General features: G+C 42.5%; 1 protein-coding gene across 2 annotated transcripts in view; it reads right to left on the bottom strand.

Moving 5' to 3' along the window:
• The window catches only part of smap1 (small ArfGAP 1), a 153,868-nt gene that overhangs the window by 10,926 nt on the left and 122,487 nt on the right, over positions 1–20,455 (bottom strand). For both annotated transcript variants that reach the window (XM_062995594.1, XM_062995593.1), the window contains one exon: positions 1,698–1,920. In XM_062995594.1, coding sequence (XP_062851664.1) covers positions 1,698–1,920 — 223 coding nt within the window. The remainder of the gene's footprint in view (positions 1–1,697; positions 1,921–20,455) is intronic.

The following is a 20,455-nucleotide window of genomic DNA, read 5'->3' on the forward strand; positions in this document are numbered from 1 at the left end:
CGGCTGAAGCCGCCATGTTTATCCAAAAACTTGGAAACATTAATATAGGTGTAACATTAATGTTTCAAGTTGGGGAAAGAAGATGGGAAGCGTTTTAGATTTGTTTTATGTGATAACGACATCCAGAGTTCAAACAGTTCAAGCCGTTTTTTAAAAATCTGCTCAATAGCGGCACAACTTTCATTTTCTTTTTTGAAATACCTCATGAGCCGTTTTAAAAATGGCAACCGGCAGCAAATGTCCCGCGGGCGATAGTTTAAACATCCCTCATGTAGATAATGGGTTTTCTTATTATCAGGTCAGTTCAATATAGTTATTTTAATCATGCAACAATTGGCTGATTGGCCTTAAATCAGTGATGCTCCCACCTCAGTCATGAAAACTACACAGCTCCTCTATATGTAGTCACACTACAAATCAGTGCTGTATTATACTAGCCCACCAGGTTAATCCTGACCAGGATAAAATGTTTGACATAAAGGAAAATGAACTACCAATCAAATTTATAAATGACCCATAGACGCTCAGAGGTTTCCAATTGGTCAGATTAGTTAAGAGTCTGTAATCTCAGTGATCAGTGATGTGTGTAGAACTATTGGCCTTGATTAATCACTTTATCACATTTACTCTTTCAAATGTACTGTATTTGTTCATTGATTTGGATTTGAACGCCATGTTTAACACTTATGAGTCATTTTATGGCAAGATAGGTATATATATAGGTATATAGTTATATAACACACAATACACACAATTCTGATACCTTCTCATTGCACTGGACCTAAGCTGCTAATCCACTACCTCAGACCTGTCTATGTTTGTTCGTTTGTTTATTAAGATTATTAGGTCATGTTTTACACTTTTGGTTACATTCATGACAGGAACGGTAGTTACTCATTACACAAGATTCATCAGTTCATAAGATTATATCAAACACAGTCATGGACAATTTAGTGTCCCAAACCCACGCGGACACGGGGAGAACATGCAAACTCCACACAGAAAGGACCCGGACCGTCCCACCTGGGGATCAAACCCAGGACCTACTTGCTGTGAGGCGACCTGTGCTAGACCTGTCTATGCACCTATGCACCTTGTTTGCCTTGCACATTGTCATTGCACCTTTGTCTTTGTCTGTGCACCTTATGTATGCACCTTTTTCCCCCTCCCTTCCCCCATCCCCTCTCGTCTTTGCACTATTGTCTTTCGTTGTCTGCACTGGAGATGTAGCCTGACAGTGTTTCGTTATACTGTACAGCCCTGTATTGTATAATGACAAAGCTGAACTGAATTTCTGTGTACTTGGGGTACACAGAATGTATTTGGGGCTACTCTTTTAAATAGATGCAACTCTTTAAACTCTTTTTTTAAATAAGAGGTCACACCAGAACCCTGCTCGTTTGCACGGATTTCGGCATCACTGTTGACTTTTATTTGCACAGGAAATCTGCATTCTGAATTTATGGCTACACATTTACTCTGATTTTCTCAATACATAAAGCTTGTGTAACCAAGGCTTAATGCATATGCTTCAAACTTTTATCAAATTCCCCTTCAGAATCCCAGGTCTCTCCTCTTTGTCTTTCTCTCCCCAACAGTCACTTGTGAGAATAACCTTCTGTGAAAACATCTGTGCTTCATCGTGGATTCAGGTCTCCAGTGTGTGCGAACAGAGGCAGAGCGAGGCGAGTTCGTACCTTGTGCAGGTTGCTGTGGGACTGAACTGGAACCATACAGGGAGAGAATGGAGTCCTTGGAGAGGGGCTTCTTGGTGGAGTCATCTGCTTTGCTGCTGCTGTTCTCGCTAAACAGGTCCAGGTCCTGCTGGGCTGGAGCGGCTCCTGCTGCGCCCGCGGAGCCTGTATTAGTGACCGCACCAGAGCCCGGTGCTGTGCTCCCAGCTGCCTTGCTGGTGTTGACCTGTACACAGCAGAGTCCATGATCAACACAGCAGGACCTCAATTAAATCTGTAAGTGCGCTACGAAACAGTGTGCATATCAAACTACTCATCTGCATGCGTACACGAGCCCTCAGCCTCCACCTGGGAGTCTTATAGAACAACTGTCATAACGTACACCTGCCAGTCTCACTAGACCTCATTTCTGAACACTAAGAAGCCTGATTTCATTGATGCATGAATACCTGCACCTGTAAGGCACATATACACATACAAGATGAAGCTGAAATATTTAGGTAATCTCAATAGGTAAGAAAACTTGAATGGATGCCTTGGTGGGATAAAAGCAGCTGGTAGTGGGGAGGGAAGATGGAGACTGAACAAATGTGTGCTTTAAAATACTAACACAGCCTTCAATTTTTGCAGATTGTACAAGCTATGTTCTTTATGTTTTATCATGAACTCGCTATTAGAGATTCGAAAACGAGACATCTGAAATCCGTTTGTCTTATGCATTCAGCAGCACTGAAAGATGCCTAAAGAACCCACTATACATGTCCTTTTACTTACAGTTTTATTAGCAGAATTGTGTATAAACAAACCAAAGTTGAAAGCTGGTACAACTGATGCATTGATTTACCAGGATTAGTTCATATACGTGTATTATGTTACCATAATACCAGCATGACAGTGATGAGTTAAAACATTTCCAAACTAAAGTGACAGTGTTCTGGAGGTTATATTGTGCCTATGATGGCATGAAGATGGGTAGGTAGAGAAATAGATAAATAGACAGACAGATCGACAGTCAGATAGATAGATAGATTGACATATAGATTGACAGATAGATATCTAGGCAGACAGATAGCTGCAGATAAACAGACAGACTGACAGATAAATGCACAGAAAAATAGACAGACAGACAGATAAACACACAGAAAAATAGACAGATAGATGCACAGATAAATAGACAGATAGATAGACAGACTGATTGATAGACAGACAGACAGATGAACAGATAGACAGACAGACTGATAGATAGACAGACAAACAGATGCACAAATAAACAGACAGACTGATTGACAGAGAGATAGATGCACAGATAAATAGACAGACTGATAGACAGACAAATGCAAAGATATACAGATAGATGCAAAGATGAATAGATAGACAGACAGACAGACAGACGCACAGATAAATAGACAGACTGATAGACAGACAGACAGATGCACAGATAAATAGACAGACTGATAGACAGACTGATAAATAGACAGACAGACAGATGCACAGACAGATGCACAGATAGATAGATAGATAGATAGATAGATAGACAGACAAACGCACAGATAAACAGACAGACAGATAGATAGATAGACAGACAGACAAACGCACAGATAAACAGACAGACAGACACATACTTTATTGATCCCTTGCAGGAAATTTAATTACAGCAGCTCACACCAGACAATCCACTTGCCACATACATACAACATCCATCCAACACTGTAAAAAACAGCTATATAATCTAACAATGTGAAAAAGAAAAGGATAAATAAAAGTACAGAATACCTACATCCATGTAAACATAAAAAAGTAGATGCATGAACTGCATACAATAGGTGTGTAAAAGAATGTACAATGCAGTAAATTAAATTAAATATTGTATGCAAACTATGACAGTTACACAGCAGTTCATAAGGATTATTGATGACCTTTAAGTATCCAAGTTGATGACCAAATCTACCTGGAGGTGGGGGGATTGGGGCTTCCTACGGTTCTAAAATATTCCTGCCATCAATAACTGATGGGAACAATGATGGATCCTGACATTATGCAGAGCTAGTGAGTGAAACATGTTTGTTATCATTTTTACATCAGTATATGGGGGGGGGGGGGGGGGGGGGGGGGGGTTATATATGGTGTATATGTATTGTTATTATGGCCTTGATGTACGTATAAGGTAGGTGAACCTGATACATTCAACAAGTTTACATGTCCTTCACATGGTAAAAATCATAAGTCAGTTATTTGGGTTGATTAAATAGGTTGGGGTAAAGCACAACTTTCACTTTTGTTGTGGACTGTGAGCAAATCTGTTTCCTGGTTTTCTTCTATCTCAATGTATAAAGCGATCTGTTGAAATTGCTCAGGTGTGAAAAGTGGCTCCACAGTTAAGCAGCAATGACTATGCAAATGCACGAGTAACGACGTCTACTGTAATAAAAATGTCACTGCTAATAGTTTAATAAGGATTAAATAAGAATGTATAGGACCTGGCTTATTATCACTGCCTACCTGGCAACACAGTGCTGCGTCTCCTTTTCAGTCCCCTGGTTTTACTTTCTGTATTGGAGAAGTCAATTTTATTTTGCTTTATTTTTATTTATTAACCAATGTTTAGTTTGCTTATTTAATATATTTTCAGTACATATATCCACACAAGATTTACAGACATACTGTCTCTTATTGGTTTTGTACCTAAGGGGAGTAAAGCACTACCTAAGAATTCAGTAGTTAGGAAATACAAATACGACACAGACTGGCACTTAAAAGAACAAGAATGAAGGAGCTGAAAAAGACCTTCAGATGTAATGTTTTGTTTGTCCTAACAAAGATCAGAACTCTCTAGACTTCTCTGTGGTTCTTTATGATGTCAAATTTAAATTAAAAAATTGTGGGCTGCCCAGGTGCCCAGGAATATTCCGCTAGCACACAAGCGCCGAGATTCTGAGCACCTCGGTTCTAATCTCAGCTGGGCGTCATCTAGCGGGCACAATTGGCAGTGCCTGTAGCAGACAATAATTGGCCAATAATTGACAATAATGACCGGACTAAGTGGGTGGGGTCTTCAAACGCTGTGTAAGAAGATAGATAGCAGATAGAGGTGCCTGTGCAGAAAGCATGGCTGAAAAGAAGGGGTCCGCTAGGACTGGGCACGAGTCAGAGGAGGTGTGAGCAGCAATATACCCTCCTCGAGTGCAATCAGGGATCCCCCAGCAGTGGAAGAAATTGACTACACTAAATCGGGAGAAAAAGGGGAGGAAATGCATAAATAAATAAGAAAAAAATGTTTGACGTCTGTTTCACAAAACCAAAATTGAGTCATCCCTATAATTTATAAAAGAATTCGGCATTTTCATTTATGGCATTTAGCAGACGCTTTTATTCACAGCGACTTATGTTTATAATTAAGGGTTAAGGGCTTTGCTCAGGCAAACAGAGGCACGTTGGTGGGGTTGCAACCAGCAACCTTCTGATTACTAGTCCAGTATCTTAAGCACTGAGCTACCACTGCCCCCCTGCAAAACCCAAAGGTTGTAGAAAGGCATGAACAGCCAACTCATAAAATACCCCTGCACTGGGTTTGATAATCCACAAGTGAAATGTTCATAACAAACACCAATCACTCCTGAACCGCGACGACCCGTAACATGTCACAACGTGCTGTCGGACCAGGGGGTTCTTAACCCGGCAGCATGAGCTTTCGTGCTAAAGGCCAGTTCTGGTCATACATAAATGCATGAGTGTGGCCTTGAGGTCACCGCTGAAGCACAACTACAGTAAAGAGGTCGAGAACCACAGTTTTGGTTTAAAGATAAGAAAAGTAAGACAGAAGCCAGCTGTCTTGCAGGAATATAATATGCAAGAAACTAAAAAATGCACAAAAAAAAATAATGCACATAAATAAATCTGCACATGAGCATTTGGACAAATCAGAACACATCTGGATATGTCGATATCTCAGCTTGTCATGTTTGAGGAGAGAATTCTCTGCACATGATAATGGAGCATTACAATGCACTGAATAAAATATGAATGACCCGTGACCCATGCAGCCACAGGAAACATGCTAAACATAAGGCAGTCAGTAATAGCCTGCAGAAATGCTGCATTTTTATTTATTTATTGCAGATCTGACACATCAGTGTGGCGCTATAGCATTTCCACTTTGTGACACCATTTCCAAACCAACTGTACATACATGACATTGTGTTTTGTCTGTGTTTTCCAGCATATGGCTTAGACTCTGCTTGTGATTTTTTATCTGTTATAAATATATTCATTTTAAAATCTGGTTGGGAATAATGTGGACATGATTATCAACTGTCCATGGGGTGGGATGGCCCAAATATCCTAGTCATTGAGAGACCTGTCTTAATACCGGTCCCAAACCTGGTCATAAATAGTGTTACATCAGGAAAGGAACACAGAATAAAAACTATGCCAAGCCTGGTATACAGGCTGGTATATATATATATAGAGTTTGCATGTTCTCCCTGTGTCTGTGTGAGTTTCCTCAGGGGCTGCGGTTTCCTCCCTCCAAAGACATGCAAGTGAGGTGAATTGGAGACACAAAATTGTCCATGACTGTGTTTGACATTTAACTTGTGAACTGATGAACAATTTTGTGTCTCCAATTCACCTCACTTGCATGTCTTTGGACTGTAGGAGGAAACCAGAGTGCCAGGAGGAAACCCACACAGACACGGGGAGAACATGCAAACTCCGCACAGAAAGGACCCAGACCGCCCCACCTGGGGATCAAACCCAGGACCTTCTTGCTGTGAGGCGACAGTGCTACCCACTGAGCCACCCAATTCCTGTGTTACAGTGCTTACAGACGCAAAGGAAAGTGGCTACATTGGAAAACAGGAGCTGCTATTAAAGCATTTGATCATCATATCTAAAAGTCTTAAAACAATGACAGATTCTCAGCTATCGTTCAACCTCCTCTGTAACCTCAACAGTTACAGCTCCACAATACCAATCTGTGCTCATTACGTAGCACAGGCTGCACGTTTCCTCAGACTCCAGATTCTTGCTGGCAAGTGCCGAATAAGGTTAAATCACCCACCAGGTGTCAAATACCTGAAGACGTTTTTCATGTCAGTGCTTAGCCTCGGTGCCTCCTGGCCAAAAGATCCAGCGAGGTCTTTAGCAGGAATCGAAAGCACATCACAAGTCTTAAGAGAGATGCACTAAGCTTTTTGTCCCTGTCTAGCCAGCCTGTAGTTTTAACATCACCTCGACTGAGGTATTTATGCTAAAACTGTACAGAAGTGTGAATTAATGCCTGTCAAGAGGTTCGCTGTAGCTCAGAGGCTGCGCTATGTAGGTAATTATTATACCCTTCATCATACCGCTTTCCCTCTAGCTCATCACTCAAAGGCATGAAACCAAGAATGATGAGGAAGAAGAGAAGAGCCAGGGTACGTAACATCATTTCGATGCAAATGAAGAGAGAAAAACAAAGACAACTCTGCAGCTAGAGGCCCCATAAAAAATGAACACAAGTCAGCTGAGGGGGTGAAAAATGGAAAGTGTGAAAGGTAAAACGCAGCATGAGCGTAGAAGTGCCGGGTCACACCTCAGCTCTCCCAATGCCTATCACATGGATCATATAATTCTGTATTACAGAAAATGCTTCCGAGAACCACACGATATGGAGTAATAATCAGAAATGAGTAATATGTGAAAGCATTTGTATTGCTGTATGTTTATAGATGACTTGACCTTGTACCCTGTTGAAATTCTACACACTAGAAACAGCTACAATTAGTGACAATTAAACTGCTTTAAAAAAAAAATTTAAGTTTTTTTTACAGTTGGGAATATTTACCCCCAACCTTACAGTGAAAGGTATAATGGTGACCTGTATAGAACTGAATGAAAATATACAACACAAAAAAGAAGACAAAGAAATACGCCATATGGCCAAAATGATGTGGACGTCTGTTCATGAGCCTGTCTGACATCCAAAACTATCCGACAATATAAGCAATAACAAGACACAAATCAAAACGTAGCAAAAAAGTTATTATTCACCAGGGATTCAGGTACAGTAGTACCTTGTAACTCAACGTCCCCTAAACTCTAAATATTTGAAACTCAACGTCCTTTGTTGAGAAATTTTTACCCTTAAACTCAACGTGTGTGCGACTGCTGCTTTGCTCAGTGCTCGGCTTGAGCGGTGCGGTAAAAACGTCATGTGAATATGAGACGAATCTGCATTTGTGTGGAATAACCGTCAAATTTACTCTGAAAGCTCCACGTGTATCTGTGTTCAGCTGGATTTTTTCTCACTGTTTCACTTTTAAACTTGTGTTACTGTTTGAGGTTCTGAGAAATTTTAGACTCTGAGAGAGCCTAAAATATGTGCAGTTCCACAGTACCATGGAACACATTAACAGGTTTCCCATACATCCTTACGGGAAAAAATACCTTAAAACTGCACACCTTTTAAACTCAACGCCTCTCCCAGAACCAATTGACGTCGAGTTTTAAGGTACTACTGTATTCACACACGTTCACTGGCAAAATATGCAGATTAGAAACAACCACTTCAAACACAATATGTACACAACAAACAACAGAACACATGACTGGGTACCAAATGTGACGGGTTCTGTGTGAGAGATGTGGGTGTTATGAAATAAAGATTAGACAAACTCTTCACCCTACACATGTGACATTCCAGCAAATCAATCAGAGCTCCACAGTGGAAGGCACAAAGCTAGAAGGATTAATAATAGATGAAGCCACTGCTACTGTTGTATAATTTAGAAAGTACAATTCTGATTCTTCTGCCCCTTGCTGTGTCTGTGGGTCTGTCTGAAAACCTAGTGAGCTGCCATGCTGCCTATCTGGATAGCTGTCTGAGTAGAGAGGATTCTATAAGACATTGAACCCATAAGGCAAGCTATATATATACGTATATATATATAACATTACTTTAAAACCACCTCCTTGTTTCTACACTTACTGTCCATTTTATCAGCTCCACTTACCAAACAGAAGCACGTTGTAGTTCTACAATTACTGACTGTAGTCCTTGGTTTCTCTACATACTTTTTAGCCTGTTTTCACCCTGTTCTTCAATGGTCAGGAGCCCCACAGGATCACCACAGAGCTGGTATTACTTGGATCATCAAATATGGATCATTCTCAGCACTGCAGTGACACTGACATGGTGGTGGTGTGTTAGTGTGTGTTGTGCTGGTATGAGTGGATCAGACACAGCAGCACTGCTGGAGTTTTTAAATACCGTGTCCACTCACTGTCCACTCTATTAGACACTCCTACCTAGTTGGTCCAGCTTGTAGATGTAAAGTCAGAGACGATCGCTCATCTATTGCTGCTGTTGGAGTTGGTCATCTTCTAGACCTTCATCAGTGGTCACAGGACGCTGCCCATGGCTGTTGACTGGATATTTTTGGTTGGTGGACTATTCTCAGTCCAGCAGGGACAGTGAGGTGTTTAAAAACGCAGCGCTGCTGTGTCTTATCCACTCATACCAGCACAACACACACTAACACACCACCACCATGTCAGTGTCACTGCAGTGCTGAGAAAGACCCACCACCCAAATAATACCTACTCTGTAGTGGTCCTGGGAGAGTCCTGACCATTGAAGAACAGCATGAAAGCAGGTTAAAAAGATAAGTAGAGAAACAGATGGACTACAGTCAGTAACTGTAGAACTACAAAGTGCTTCTATATGGTAAGTGGAGCTGATAAAATGGACAGTGAGTGTAGAAACCAGGAGGTGGTTTTAATGTTATGGCTGGTTAGTGTGTGTGTGTATAAGCAGGCTATTACTACCCATAAGAGCAAATAGGGCTGAATAATGTTTGACTACACGCCTGTAGAGCTGCTGGATACACACAGTACCTACCAACAAATATTCACACATACATGGAGGAACCCCACACCACGGCATTGTATCTCCCTGACACTGAATGGCTGTAAATATTCCAGCATCAACCCCACATTCAACCAAAGTAACACTAACACACACACACACACACACACAAACACACACACATACACTGTGAAACAGAGCTGGCTTTGTGTGATTAGCATCCGTACACTGATAATTAGCACTCTGCTGGTGCAGAGGCCAGGACTGGGCTAATCCACTTGCACTGAGCACCTCCAATCTGCCTGGAAATCCAGAGAGAGACATGATGAGAAAATCCATAGGGGTGAAAAAAGAAAACAAAATAAAACGTTCTTAAATGGCAAATGTGTTTGTTTGCAGGTGGTAAAGATGACGGTTCACATCAGCAGACGAGCAGACTGACAGCTTGGCCGAGTCAGCTTTTGCCCCTGGACCATAACACACCCCTACTCACAAACACAGAAACTCTACCTAGGCTGTTTGAATAAGGCTCAGTTCACTTTAAATCTGCTGCTAACTGTATTAATCGCACCACTACTGTACCTGCTGCTATTGGGCAGCTGCACTGTCCAGGTACACCTTATATGCTGCTCCTCCAAGATGTATGTATGTATTTATTGTACTGCAAAAAGAATTGCCCTTGCCACTTTGCACATTGGACAATAGTAATTTTCCCCCCCTCGTACATTACACAGACATGTACACTGATCAGCCATAACATTAAAACTACCTCCTTGTAGGAGTGTCTAATAGAGTCCATCAGCGCTGCTGTGTCTGATCCACTTATACCAGCACAACACACACTAACACACCACCACCATGTCAGTGTCGCTGCAGTGCTGAGAATGATCCACCACCTAAATAATATCTGCTCTGTGGTGGTCCTGGGAGAGTCCTGACCATTAAAGAACAGCAGGAAAGGAGGCTAACAAAGCATGCAGAGAAACAGATGGACTACAGTCAGTAGTAGAACTACAAAGTGCTTCTATATGGTAAGTGGAGCTGATAAAATGGTGTGTAGAAACAAGGAGGCGGTTTTAATGTTATGGCTGATCGGTGTATATACTGTATGTGAACTGCGCAGTAATCTTTGAATGCGTAAGGATGTCTTTGGACTGTCGGACATGCTGACATGTGGAGAACATGCAAACTCCACATAGAAAGGACCTGGACCCAGGAGCTTCTAGCTGTGAGGCGACAGTGCTACCCACCAAGCCATCGTGAAGCCCAGCAAAGCCAATGTACAAAAAAGTGTACCACTTAAAAAATTTCTTGTATGTCCTGTAGTTGGCAAATAAAAGCGTTGGGATTTTTTTCAGGCCTAGAAATTGTATTTTTATAATAACTATATGACCCTGCAGCATTACATCTCCATAGCTTTAAAAATAAATCAAGCACAAACCAAACATGTTCCCTCACAAGCTTACTCTCAGCATCTATTTTTTCAGATGTTTCAGATGTATTTTTTCCTGATTTCTCAGATGCAATAAACGCACCATTACAGTACCAACATAACTATCCAATCATTACAGCAGCAGTGTAATCGTTCGAATAAAATCCACATCCAGCAATACTGGCGTGCAGACAGCAGCTCTGATGTTCCGTCCCAGTTATGCAACACCAAACTTGCTTACAGTAGTTCAATACTTAATCACTGAGGATTGAAAGCAGCCTGCACGACTGCTTGATGCATCAGCAGAAAACAGGCCAAAACAATTACCTACTGTGTTGGCTTGGAATTGAAATTCAGTCCATGTGCCTCACTCACAGGAGGAGGGTTTAATTGCAGTGGGAAATGTTATTTAACGTCACAAAATCAGTCCATGTTCTGTTCTGCTTTCATGTGGGTAAATCTCACAACTTATCTGAAGGCACAGCTCTGATCAGGATAACTGATACAACAGGGGACTGTAGGCTGGTGGTGGCTCTATTATGGTATGGGGTTTGTTTAGCTGGTGTTCCATGGGAACGCCTCTGGCAGGTGAACCCGATGTGCGCCTTTTTTCTGACGAGGACTCATTCAGATGTGTTTGACCACCACACATTCAGAGATGCCAAATTATGGTTAGAAAAACACTCATCTAAGTTTGGGGGTTGCCATTCTCACCAGTCAACAGAGCTCAACATTACTGAACACATCTGGGATGCAATGCAACGTGCTGTGGAACACAGAAGTCCTACACCTCAGAATACAACAGAATTGTGGACAGTTCTGCAGGATGTATGGTGTTCATTTCCTACAGAACATTTTCACAAGCTTGTGTAGTCCATGTCCTGTCTGATTTCTGCATTCCAACCCTCCAATGGGGGATCTACCAAGTATTAAACTGGTGTACCATTTTTTTCTGGGACTTCAGTGTATATTAGCCTCTAAAGCTCATTTCTTTTTTTATGCATTGTCTCCCCATTTTCCTCCTGAATTAGCACACTAAATTCGTCTTCCGCTGCTGAGGGATACCCGATTGCATCCGAGAAGAGCACGTCGCTGTACATGCCTCTTCCGACTCGTGCACAGCCCTCCTCTTCTCGCCCCTGCATTCTGCACAGGCATCTCTTCTGCCAATCAGGGTCCTTACACAGCGTATGAAGACCCACCCACCCACACACAGTCCAGCCCCCACCCTGCAGATACGGTGACCAATTGGTATCTGCTGCAGGCACTGCTAATTATGCCTGCTATATGGCGCCCAGCTGACTGGTGGCAACTAGTGTGCAAGCGGAATATCCTGCTGCGCCACCTGGGCGCCTATTTAAATGAATTTTTAACAACTATTGGTTGATTTGAATTGAGAGCAGAGCTACAGATCTCTACACACACCAGTGGTACAAAGTGAGAGTTCAGACTGCTGATTTGATGATTTGAGACACACTTCCACATACCTTTTTTATTTATTTATTTTTTTTCCCCAATTTTCCTCCCAATCTAGTCATATCCAATTATCCGATTGCATTACGCTTCCTCTCTACTGATGCTGATCCCCACTGCTGATTGAGGAGAGCGAGACGCCGCCTCCGACACGTGTGCAGTAGCCGACTGCATCTTTTCACCTGCACGAGGAGAGTTCTTATGCGGATCAGCTTTGTGTACGGAGAGCCACACCCTGTCCACATTATCCCTTGACTATGTGCAGGTGCCATCAACCAGCCAGCAGAGGTCGTAATTGCACCAGTTATGAGGAGTCCCAATCCGGCTGTATGAACAACAAGCCAGTAGTTGCTCAGATAGCCGCCCAGCCCAGCCGGATGGTGTAGCTGAGTTTTGAACTGACGAGTTCGAAATGTCAGCTCTGGTGTGCTAGAGTGTTTTACTGCTGTGCCACCTGAGCGGCTCACCCACCCTTAATGCACATGCACAATTTGTATTAACATTTGAAACAAGCACTACATTCCTTGCGTTTGCATAATTAAAATCATGTATGACATTAATGACTGTCGGTTGGTTTATGGAAAATGGCAAAATTTGCATCCTGAATATAAATCCCAAAACACAGTATTAACATTTGTCATTTAGCTAATTAATTAAGCTAAAATCCTCTCTCTCTCTTCTCTCTCTCTCTCTCTCTCTCTCTCTCTCTCTCTCTCTCTCTCTCTCTCTCTCTCTCTCTCTCTCTCTCTCTCACACACACACACACACACACACACAGATACAAATTTGCTGAAGAACTGCAATATAGGTATTTGGAGCAGCATTAGCAGTAAATGTTTATAAAAAAGTCTGAGTAACAGATGGCCACAAACCCACTAAAGCGCAGCCATGTGAAAGATAGATGTGATATAAACACACCCCCCCCCCCACAAAATACATAAATAAATTTTAAGAAAAGTGTAAATAGTAAATAAGAAGCTAGAAATGCGCTCCCAGCACTAGCTGGAGGAAAGCTGGCCTATGCTTAACGAGTTGATACATCAATAAAGCAGCATTAAGCAGCGGGACAGTCGGGCGCGGCGACAGAGTGGGGAGGTGGAACAGCAGTGAGCGATGCTGACAGGAGCTCTCCACAATGCCAGCTTCCATACGAGCCGCACTGTAGTGAAAAGAAAGCAAAACAACGAAGCTTTCAGTAAAAATTAATCCTACTGAGAGAGCAGCTGCACTGAGAGCTAACAGATTCATAAATAACACTAAAAGGGCAAGACTGAGAGGCTAATGGAACAAAATCTATCGGTTCAGATCCTCACACATCACATGTAATACTTAGTTTCATGCCCTTCTGTTCTTTTCACCTCGATCAGCTGCTTTTCATCCTTTCTTAAGCTTGTTTTTGTTTGTTTTTAGTTTTTTTTGTAGATTATATCAGCCCATCTGGAGAAATTTCCATTCAGCATAAAGGGACAGATCAGAGTTTCTTCACAACTTTTGGCAGACCCATGTGTCACGCACTTGTAACATGTGATGGTTGAGCATAACATGAGATGGTCTAAGCAATTCAGTATGAAGGATCCCAAAAGTGGCAACCTGGCAGTGGTGGGGTTTGAACCAGCAACCTTCTGCCACAACACATAATCGTATTGAATGCCATGACGTTCCAATTCGTAGGAACATTAGGTTGAGGTCTTTATGACTTTATGACAAACCTTGTTTAGTGCAGAGAGGGACAGGGCCTTCCACAAACTGTTGCCACAAAGTTTAAAGCACATCAATAACCATAACCAATATGCTTATAACCCTCAGCTCAACTCTATCCAACTGAGAGCCAGGCATCATCACCAAATAACAGCGTCCATTCTCAGTTAGGCTGTTGTGAATGACTGGACAGTAGTCCCTATAGGTTGTGGGAGAACAGTCCCGGTTCTAGACTGCTTTGCTTGGGGGGGGGGGGGGGGGGGGCAGGCACTGTGTGACACTGGCAAGTTCGGTTGGTTTTTTTGAAATCAGAAAACAATGCATTATAGATTTTCCTACACATCCTACCAACATTCCAGCTAACCGCTAATAAAATAATTCAAAAATTTTTTTAAAAGTGAGTAATATTAAGCAACGAATAACCACGTTAAGCAAACTTTACCATGTGGAAGTGAGTTTAAACTGAAAGAAGGGTTTTAAATGGCCCTGATATGTAATCGCCTCTCCTGTTCACACTGACAGAACCCGTCTGCTCTACTGAGCTGCTCGAAGCAGTTTTATATTTGCCTGTTTTATATGACTCAAAGAGCCAATCAGAAATAAGCAAAGAAATAACATCACACTGAACAGCAAAATGCGTTTTTGTCATTGGTTCAGAGATCATTTTAAAAAACAAAGTCTTTGCTTGTTTTGCGCTTGGGTGGCGGGGGGGTGAGAAAATCTGGGGGTTGGGCATTGCCCCCCTCCCCATTCCAAGAATAGTGCTACAATAGATGGTTACTGGAAAGTTGTGTATGTCAGCGGTCCCCAACCTTTCTTGCACCACAGACTGGTTTCATATAGGATATAATTTCACGGACCGGAGGGGGCGAGAGTATTTAATATAAAATTATACGACATGACTGAAATAGGTCAGGAGGAACAGACAGATGTTATTAAAAGAGAATCTGTTTTTTCAAAATAAAACCTCTTTCAGAGTGTGATTGTCAATAAAACAGAAATATTAATTATTTATTCTTTCTGTGTGGCCCAGTGGTTGGGGACCACTGGTGTATGTGATAAGAAGCGCGACCACCAAAACCCAGTTCTAGCTGATTTAGACCAGTTCCTATGTTCTAGCTAAGAAATCTCCACTGATGGGAGTATAAAGGGTGATTATTTCCTTTCTTTCTTATCACACTCTTCAAGTTTCCATGTGAGACTCTGTCGACGCGAAACTTCTTCGCAGTGTAGTCGCATCCAATTACCCAGCTGTATCTCTGTTACTGCTGCAGACCCCCACCCTGACCAAGTGCCGTACAGAACACATGCCCCCTGTGACATGTGCAGATGAAAAGAAGTGGTTATCTACTGCAAAAGGCAGATTCATGTCAATTCCTTTTAGCCTGGCCTTACTCAGACACAGCCTATCATGTCTGTGGAGGTGCCCGGCTGGCCGATAGCAGAACTGAGATTAAAACTCGAGAGCTCAATATTTCAGCAGCGATGGGCAGCGTGTTCATTTAAATGAATTTTAAATGAGCGCTCGGAGGTCAAACGTCAATTGCATTGTTTGACCTCCAAAACCCAGTTCTAGCTGATTTAGACCAGTTCCTATGTTCCAGCTAAGAAATCTCTTTTAACTGTAAAATATTCCACTAATGGGAGTACAACGGATGATTATTTTCTTCCAGTCTTATCGCATTAACAGAGCTTCCATGTGAGACTCTGTCGGTGTGATCCTTTTCTGCAGACAAGAATAAAACTCTTCTACTAATAATCCAGTCTCTGAGGTATTCCATTATGGGTTTTTCCACCACAAGTTATACTCCAAATCGTCCCCATGTAGGCTGTCATGGCAGCAGAAGTGGGACCAACTTGGCATTAATGCCTTTATGTTTTGGATGTGATCTTCACATGACAATAGTGTACATGGCACATGGCAAGTTCCTTTCTCAGAAGCTGTTTAGGCATCGATACCTCCCTCAAAAGGTCACTCGCTGCACTTTTATCTAATGACTGGTTCATAATACATAGCCTAATCAAACCTTGGGTCACTACACAAAAACAACACGTTCAATTTTCAAATCCATTGATGCGATGCCACATAAAGCCAGTGAGGAGCCACTGACAGCACAGGAGGCTTGTCTGTGTGCCAGAGTTGCCATATGGCATGGATTCAGCAGCTTTACTCCACCATGATCGCATACAAGGTTTCACAAGCTTGGAAAGACAGATGAGCCTGTAAGATCCAGTCCCCAAGTTCCTGTTTCCTGACCTTTACCGCCACAGGTACAAGCATGAAGGTTGAGATTTCAATCCAACCACAAAGGTGGTGCATCCTCAGCTGCTGTGATGTACATATGGTTGCCACAATCAACCAAATCCAGCAAGATGTAATAAATTCAATGGCACAAATGATTTCAGCATCCAAAACAGAACAGATACAGTGAAAACTGCAGTTTTTATATATACGCCATTCTAGAGCTTTGGGACATTTCTTAAGGTGTGCAGTAAATGCTGAGCATGTGCAGTTTGTCTGAGCTTTGATCACGTGCAATGATAACATTGCTATTTTTGTCCCTTCACCGTTCTGATGCTCAGTAGAGTGTAAAGAACTGTGCAGGCTATATAAAGTCACACCGACTGGTATTTATTGTGCTAACTAGCTACAATAGATCATTTAAGGTCTATTTCTATCACATTTATACAGTATTCCTATTCTATTTTTATTTATGTATTTTATCCCAATTTAGCAAAGTCAATTTGTCTTCCGCTGCTGGGGGATCCCTGATTGCAGTCGAGGTGGGTATATTGCTGCTCATGCCTCATCCGACCCGCATGCAGCCCTGAGCGGAACCCTTTTTCACCCATTCACTCTGCACAGGCACCTCTATCTGCCAATCAGGGTCCTTCCACTGATGGGATTATAAAGGGTGATTATTTTCTTTCTTTCTTATCACACTCTTCAAGTTTCCATGTGAGACTCTGTCGATGTGATCATTCTCTGCAGTGAGGTCGCATCCAATTACCCAGCTGTATCTCTGTAACTGCTGCAGACCCCCACCCTGACCAAGTGCCGTACAGAACACGTGCCCCCTGTGACACGTGCAGGTGAAAAGAAGTGGTTATCTACTGCAAGAGGCAGGATCACAGGCGCCTCTCTATCTGCCAGTCAGGGTCCTTACACAGTGTTTAAAGACCCCACCCACATATTCCGGGCATCCCGCCCTAGCAGAACCGTGTCTGCTGTCATCCCGCCCTAGCAGAACCGTGTCTGCTGCAGGCACTGCCAATTATGCCCGCTAGATGGTGCCCAGCCAACCGGTGGCAACCGGAGTTTCGAACCAAGAAGTTCAGAATCTCGGTGCTGGTGTGCTAGCGGAATGTCCCGCTGCACCACCTGGGCGCTCAATATTTCTATTCTGCTTAAGCTCAGATTCTGAACCTAAGGATGTAAATAATATGTATATTATACAGGGTACGAGGCGCTTTTAAATTAAAAACAGTACTTTAATACAGAGCCCTTTATAACAAGATATAAATCCAGTTAAGATGTAATTCTTGACAGTTTATTATACAGTAGCTAATCTTTAAGGATTTACCATGACTGAGAGTTTATGTAAATAACACTGGCAAAAAGCAAACAGGCTGGCAGTTAGAAACCCTAACTGCCATTACCCTAATTATACATATACACATGTATAGCCATTGTACGGTGCCCCTAATTACTGCCATCACCCTAATTATTAATTAATCAAATTCTTAGCTATTTATTTTACAATAGCAAAACATGAAATAATTAAAGGAAAATGAAAACATCAATAGAACATGAATGATGTGTAAATGGTTGTGTTCTAAAGCAAGCCGTTACTCCACTTCCAGTCATACTGCTGATTCCAGCACATCCAGCACAGTAACTGCAACCCCAGGAGGAAGATGCTGAGGACAATATTAGTGTGTCAGCATCCCATATTTTCTCCACTAACTTAACCTTCACACCACCGCTAATGCAGAGGAACAACGGGGTGAACATGCTGAACCAACATTACTGTAGAGGATATTAATAACATCCAGATCTTCTGCACAACTTATCAGAGCAAGGACAGTAACATACATAAAAGACGACTAAAGGCCCGACACACCAAGCTAACACGCCACTTGTTGGAGGAGAAGAACCTCTGTTACACTAGACTTTATATAAACATATTTAAGTCAATTAGATCAGATCTAAAAGGCATAAGAAAAAAGGCTTTACTAAACCAGAACTACCATGTGACAGTGGTGGCCTAGCGGGTAAAGCGTTAGGTTATTAACTGAAAGTATGAGAGTTTGAATCCTGGCTCTGCCATGCAGCCACTGTTGGGCCCTTGAGCAGGGCCCTTAACCCTCTCAGCTCCAGTGGCGCCGTACAATGGCTATACATGTGTATATGTATATATGTAGGGCCCTACTAAATTCACGAGAAAATGTGCTTAGTTTCAAGGACCACATTTTCTTCCCAATTTAGCGTAATCATTTTGTCTTCCGCTGCTGGGGGATCCCTGACTGCAGTCAGGGTGGGTATATTGCTGCTCACGCCTCCGCCGACCCACATACAGCCCTTAGCGGAACCCCCAAGGAGTTCAGAATCTCGGCATTGGTGTGCTAGCGGAATATCCCGCTGTGCCACCTGGGCGCCAGATTTCGTGTATTTTTAAAGAAAAGTTTCATTTCACGGCAGTCCTTAAATTACACTGACAAACGAAATGATAGAATGAATAGAAGTTATAATATTCAGCAAAGCTACCTTAAGAGGTGAAGGTAAACCTAGAACATCCAGTGACGGTGCAAGGCTCTGAAAAAACTCATGCGTGTTTTGACACCCTCCCTCTGTGTCCACAAAACCGGTTAGGAGTTTTTCAAACTCAGTTACCCGAGTCGTGTTTTTAGCTGCTTTACACTTCTTGGACATTTTGACTAACCGATTGCTAACTGAATTGCCGTAGGATTGCTAGGACGCCTCATTGTGCAAATTAACCAGTAAATGTGAGGGACTTGAATGTTACGTGAAAGAAAAACGCTAAAATGTGAAACACACGCCTTACATTTTGAATTTCACAGCAAATTGCATATTACACAAGAAAAGGCTCATTGTATATATATATACATATACATACAGTGTATCACAAAAGTGAGTACACCCCTCACATTTCTGCAAATATTTTATTATATCTTTTAATGGGACAACACTATAGAACTAAAACTTGGATATAACTTAGAGTAGTCAGTGTACAACTTGTATAGCAGTGTAGATTTACTGTCTTCTGAAAATAACTCAACACACAGCCATTAATGTCTAAATGGCTGGCAACATAAGTGAGTACACCCCACAGTGAACATGTCCAAATTGTGCCCAAAGTGTCAATATTTTGTGTGACCACCATTATTATCCAGCACTGCCTTAACCCTCCTGGGCATGGAATTCACCAGAGCTGCACAGGTTGCTACTGGAATCCTCTTCCACTCCTCCATGATGACATCACGGAGCTGGTGGATGTTAGACACCTTGAACTCCTCCACCTTCCACTTGAGGATGCGCCACAGGTGCTCAATTGGGTTAAGTCCATCACCTTTACCTTCAGCTTCCTCAGCAAGGCAGTTGTCATCTTGGAGGTTGTGTTTGGGGTCGTTATCCTGTTGGAAAACTGCCATGAGGCCCAGTTTTCGAAGGGAGGGGATCATGCTCTGTTTCAGAATGTCACAGTACATGTTGGAATTCATGTTTCCCTCAATGAACTGCAGCTCCCCAGTGCCAGCAACACTCATGCAGCCCAAGACCATGATGCTACCACCACCATGCTTGACTGTAGGCAAGATACAGTTGTCTTGGTACTTCTCACCAGGGCGCCGCCACACATGCTGGACACCATCTGAGCCAAACAAGTTTATCTTGGTCTCGTCAGACCACAGGGCATTCCAGTAATCCATGTTCTTGGACTGCTTGTCTTCAGCAAACTGTTTGCGGGCTTTCTTGTGCGTCAGCTTCCTTCTGGGATGATGACCATGCAGACCGAGTTGATGCAGTGTGCGGCGTATGGTCTGAGCACTGACAGGCTGACCTTCCACGTCTTCAACCTCTGCAGCAATGCTGGCAGCACTCATGTGTCTATTTTTTAAAGCCAACCTCTGGATATGACGCCGAACACGTGGACTCAACTTCTTTGGTCGACCCTGGCGAAGCCTGTTCCGAGTGGAACCTGTCCTGGAAAACCGCTGTATGACCTTGGCCACCATGCTGTAGCTCAGTTTCAGGGTGTTAGCAATCTTCTTATAGCCCAGGCCATCTTTGTG

The sequence above is a fragment of the Trichomycterus rosablanca genome, chromosome 5 (genome assembly GCF_030014385.1).
Source record: "Trichomycterus rosablanca isolate fTriRos1 chromosome 5, fTriRos1.hap1, whole genome shotgun sequence".
NCBI classification, from domain to species: domain Eukaryota; kingdom Metazoa; phylum Chordata; class Actinopteri; order Siluriformes; family Trichomycteridae; genus Trichomycterus; species Trichomycterus rosablanca.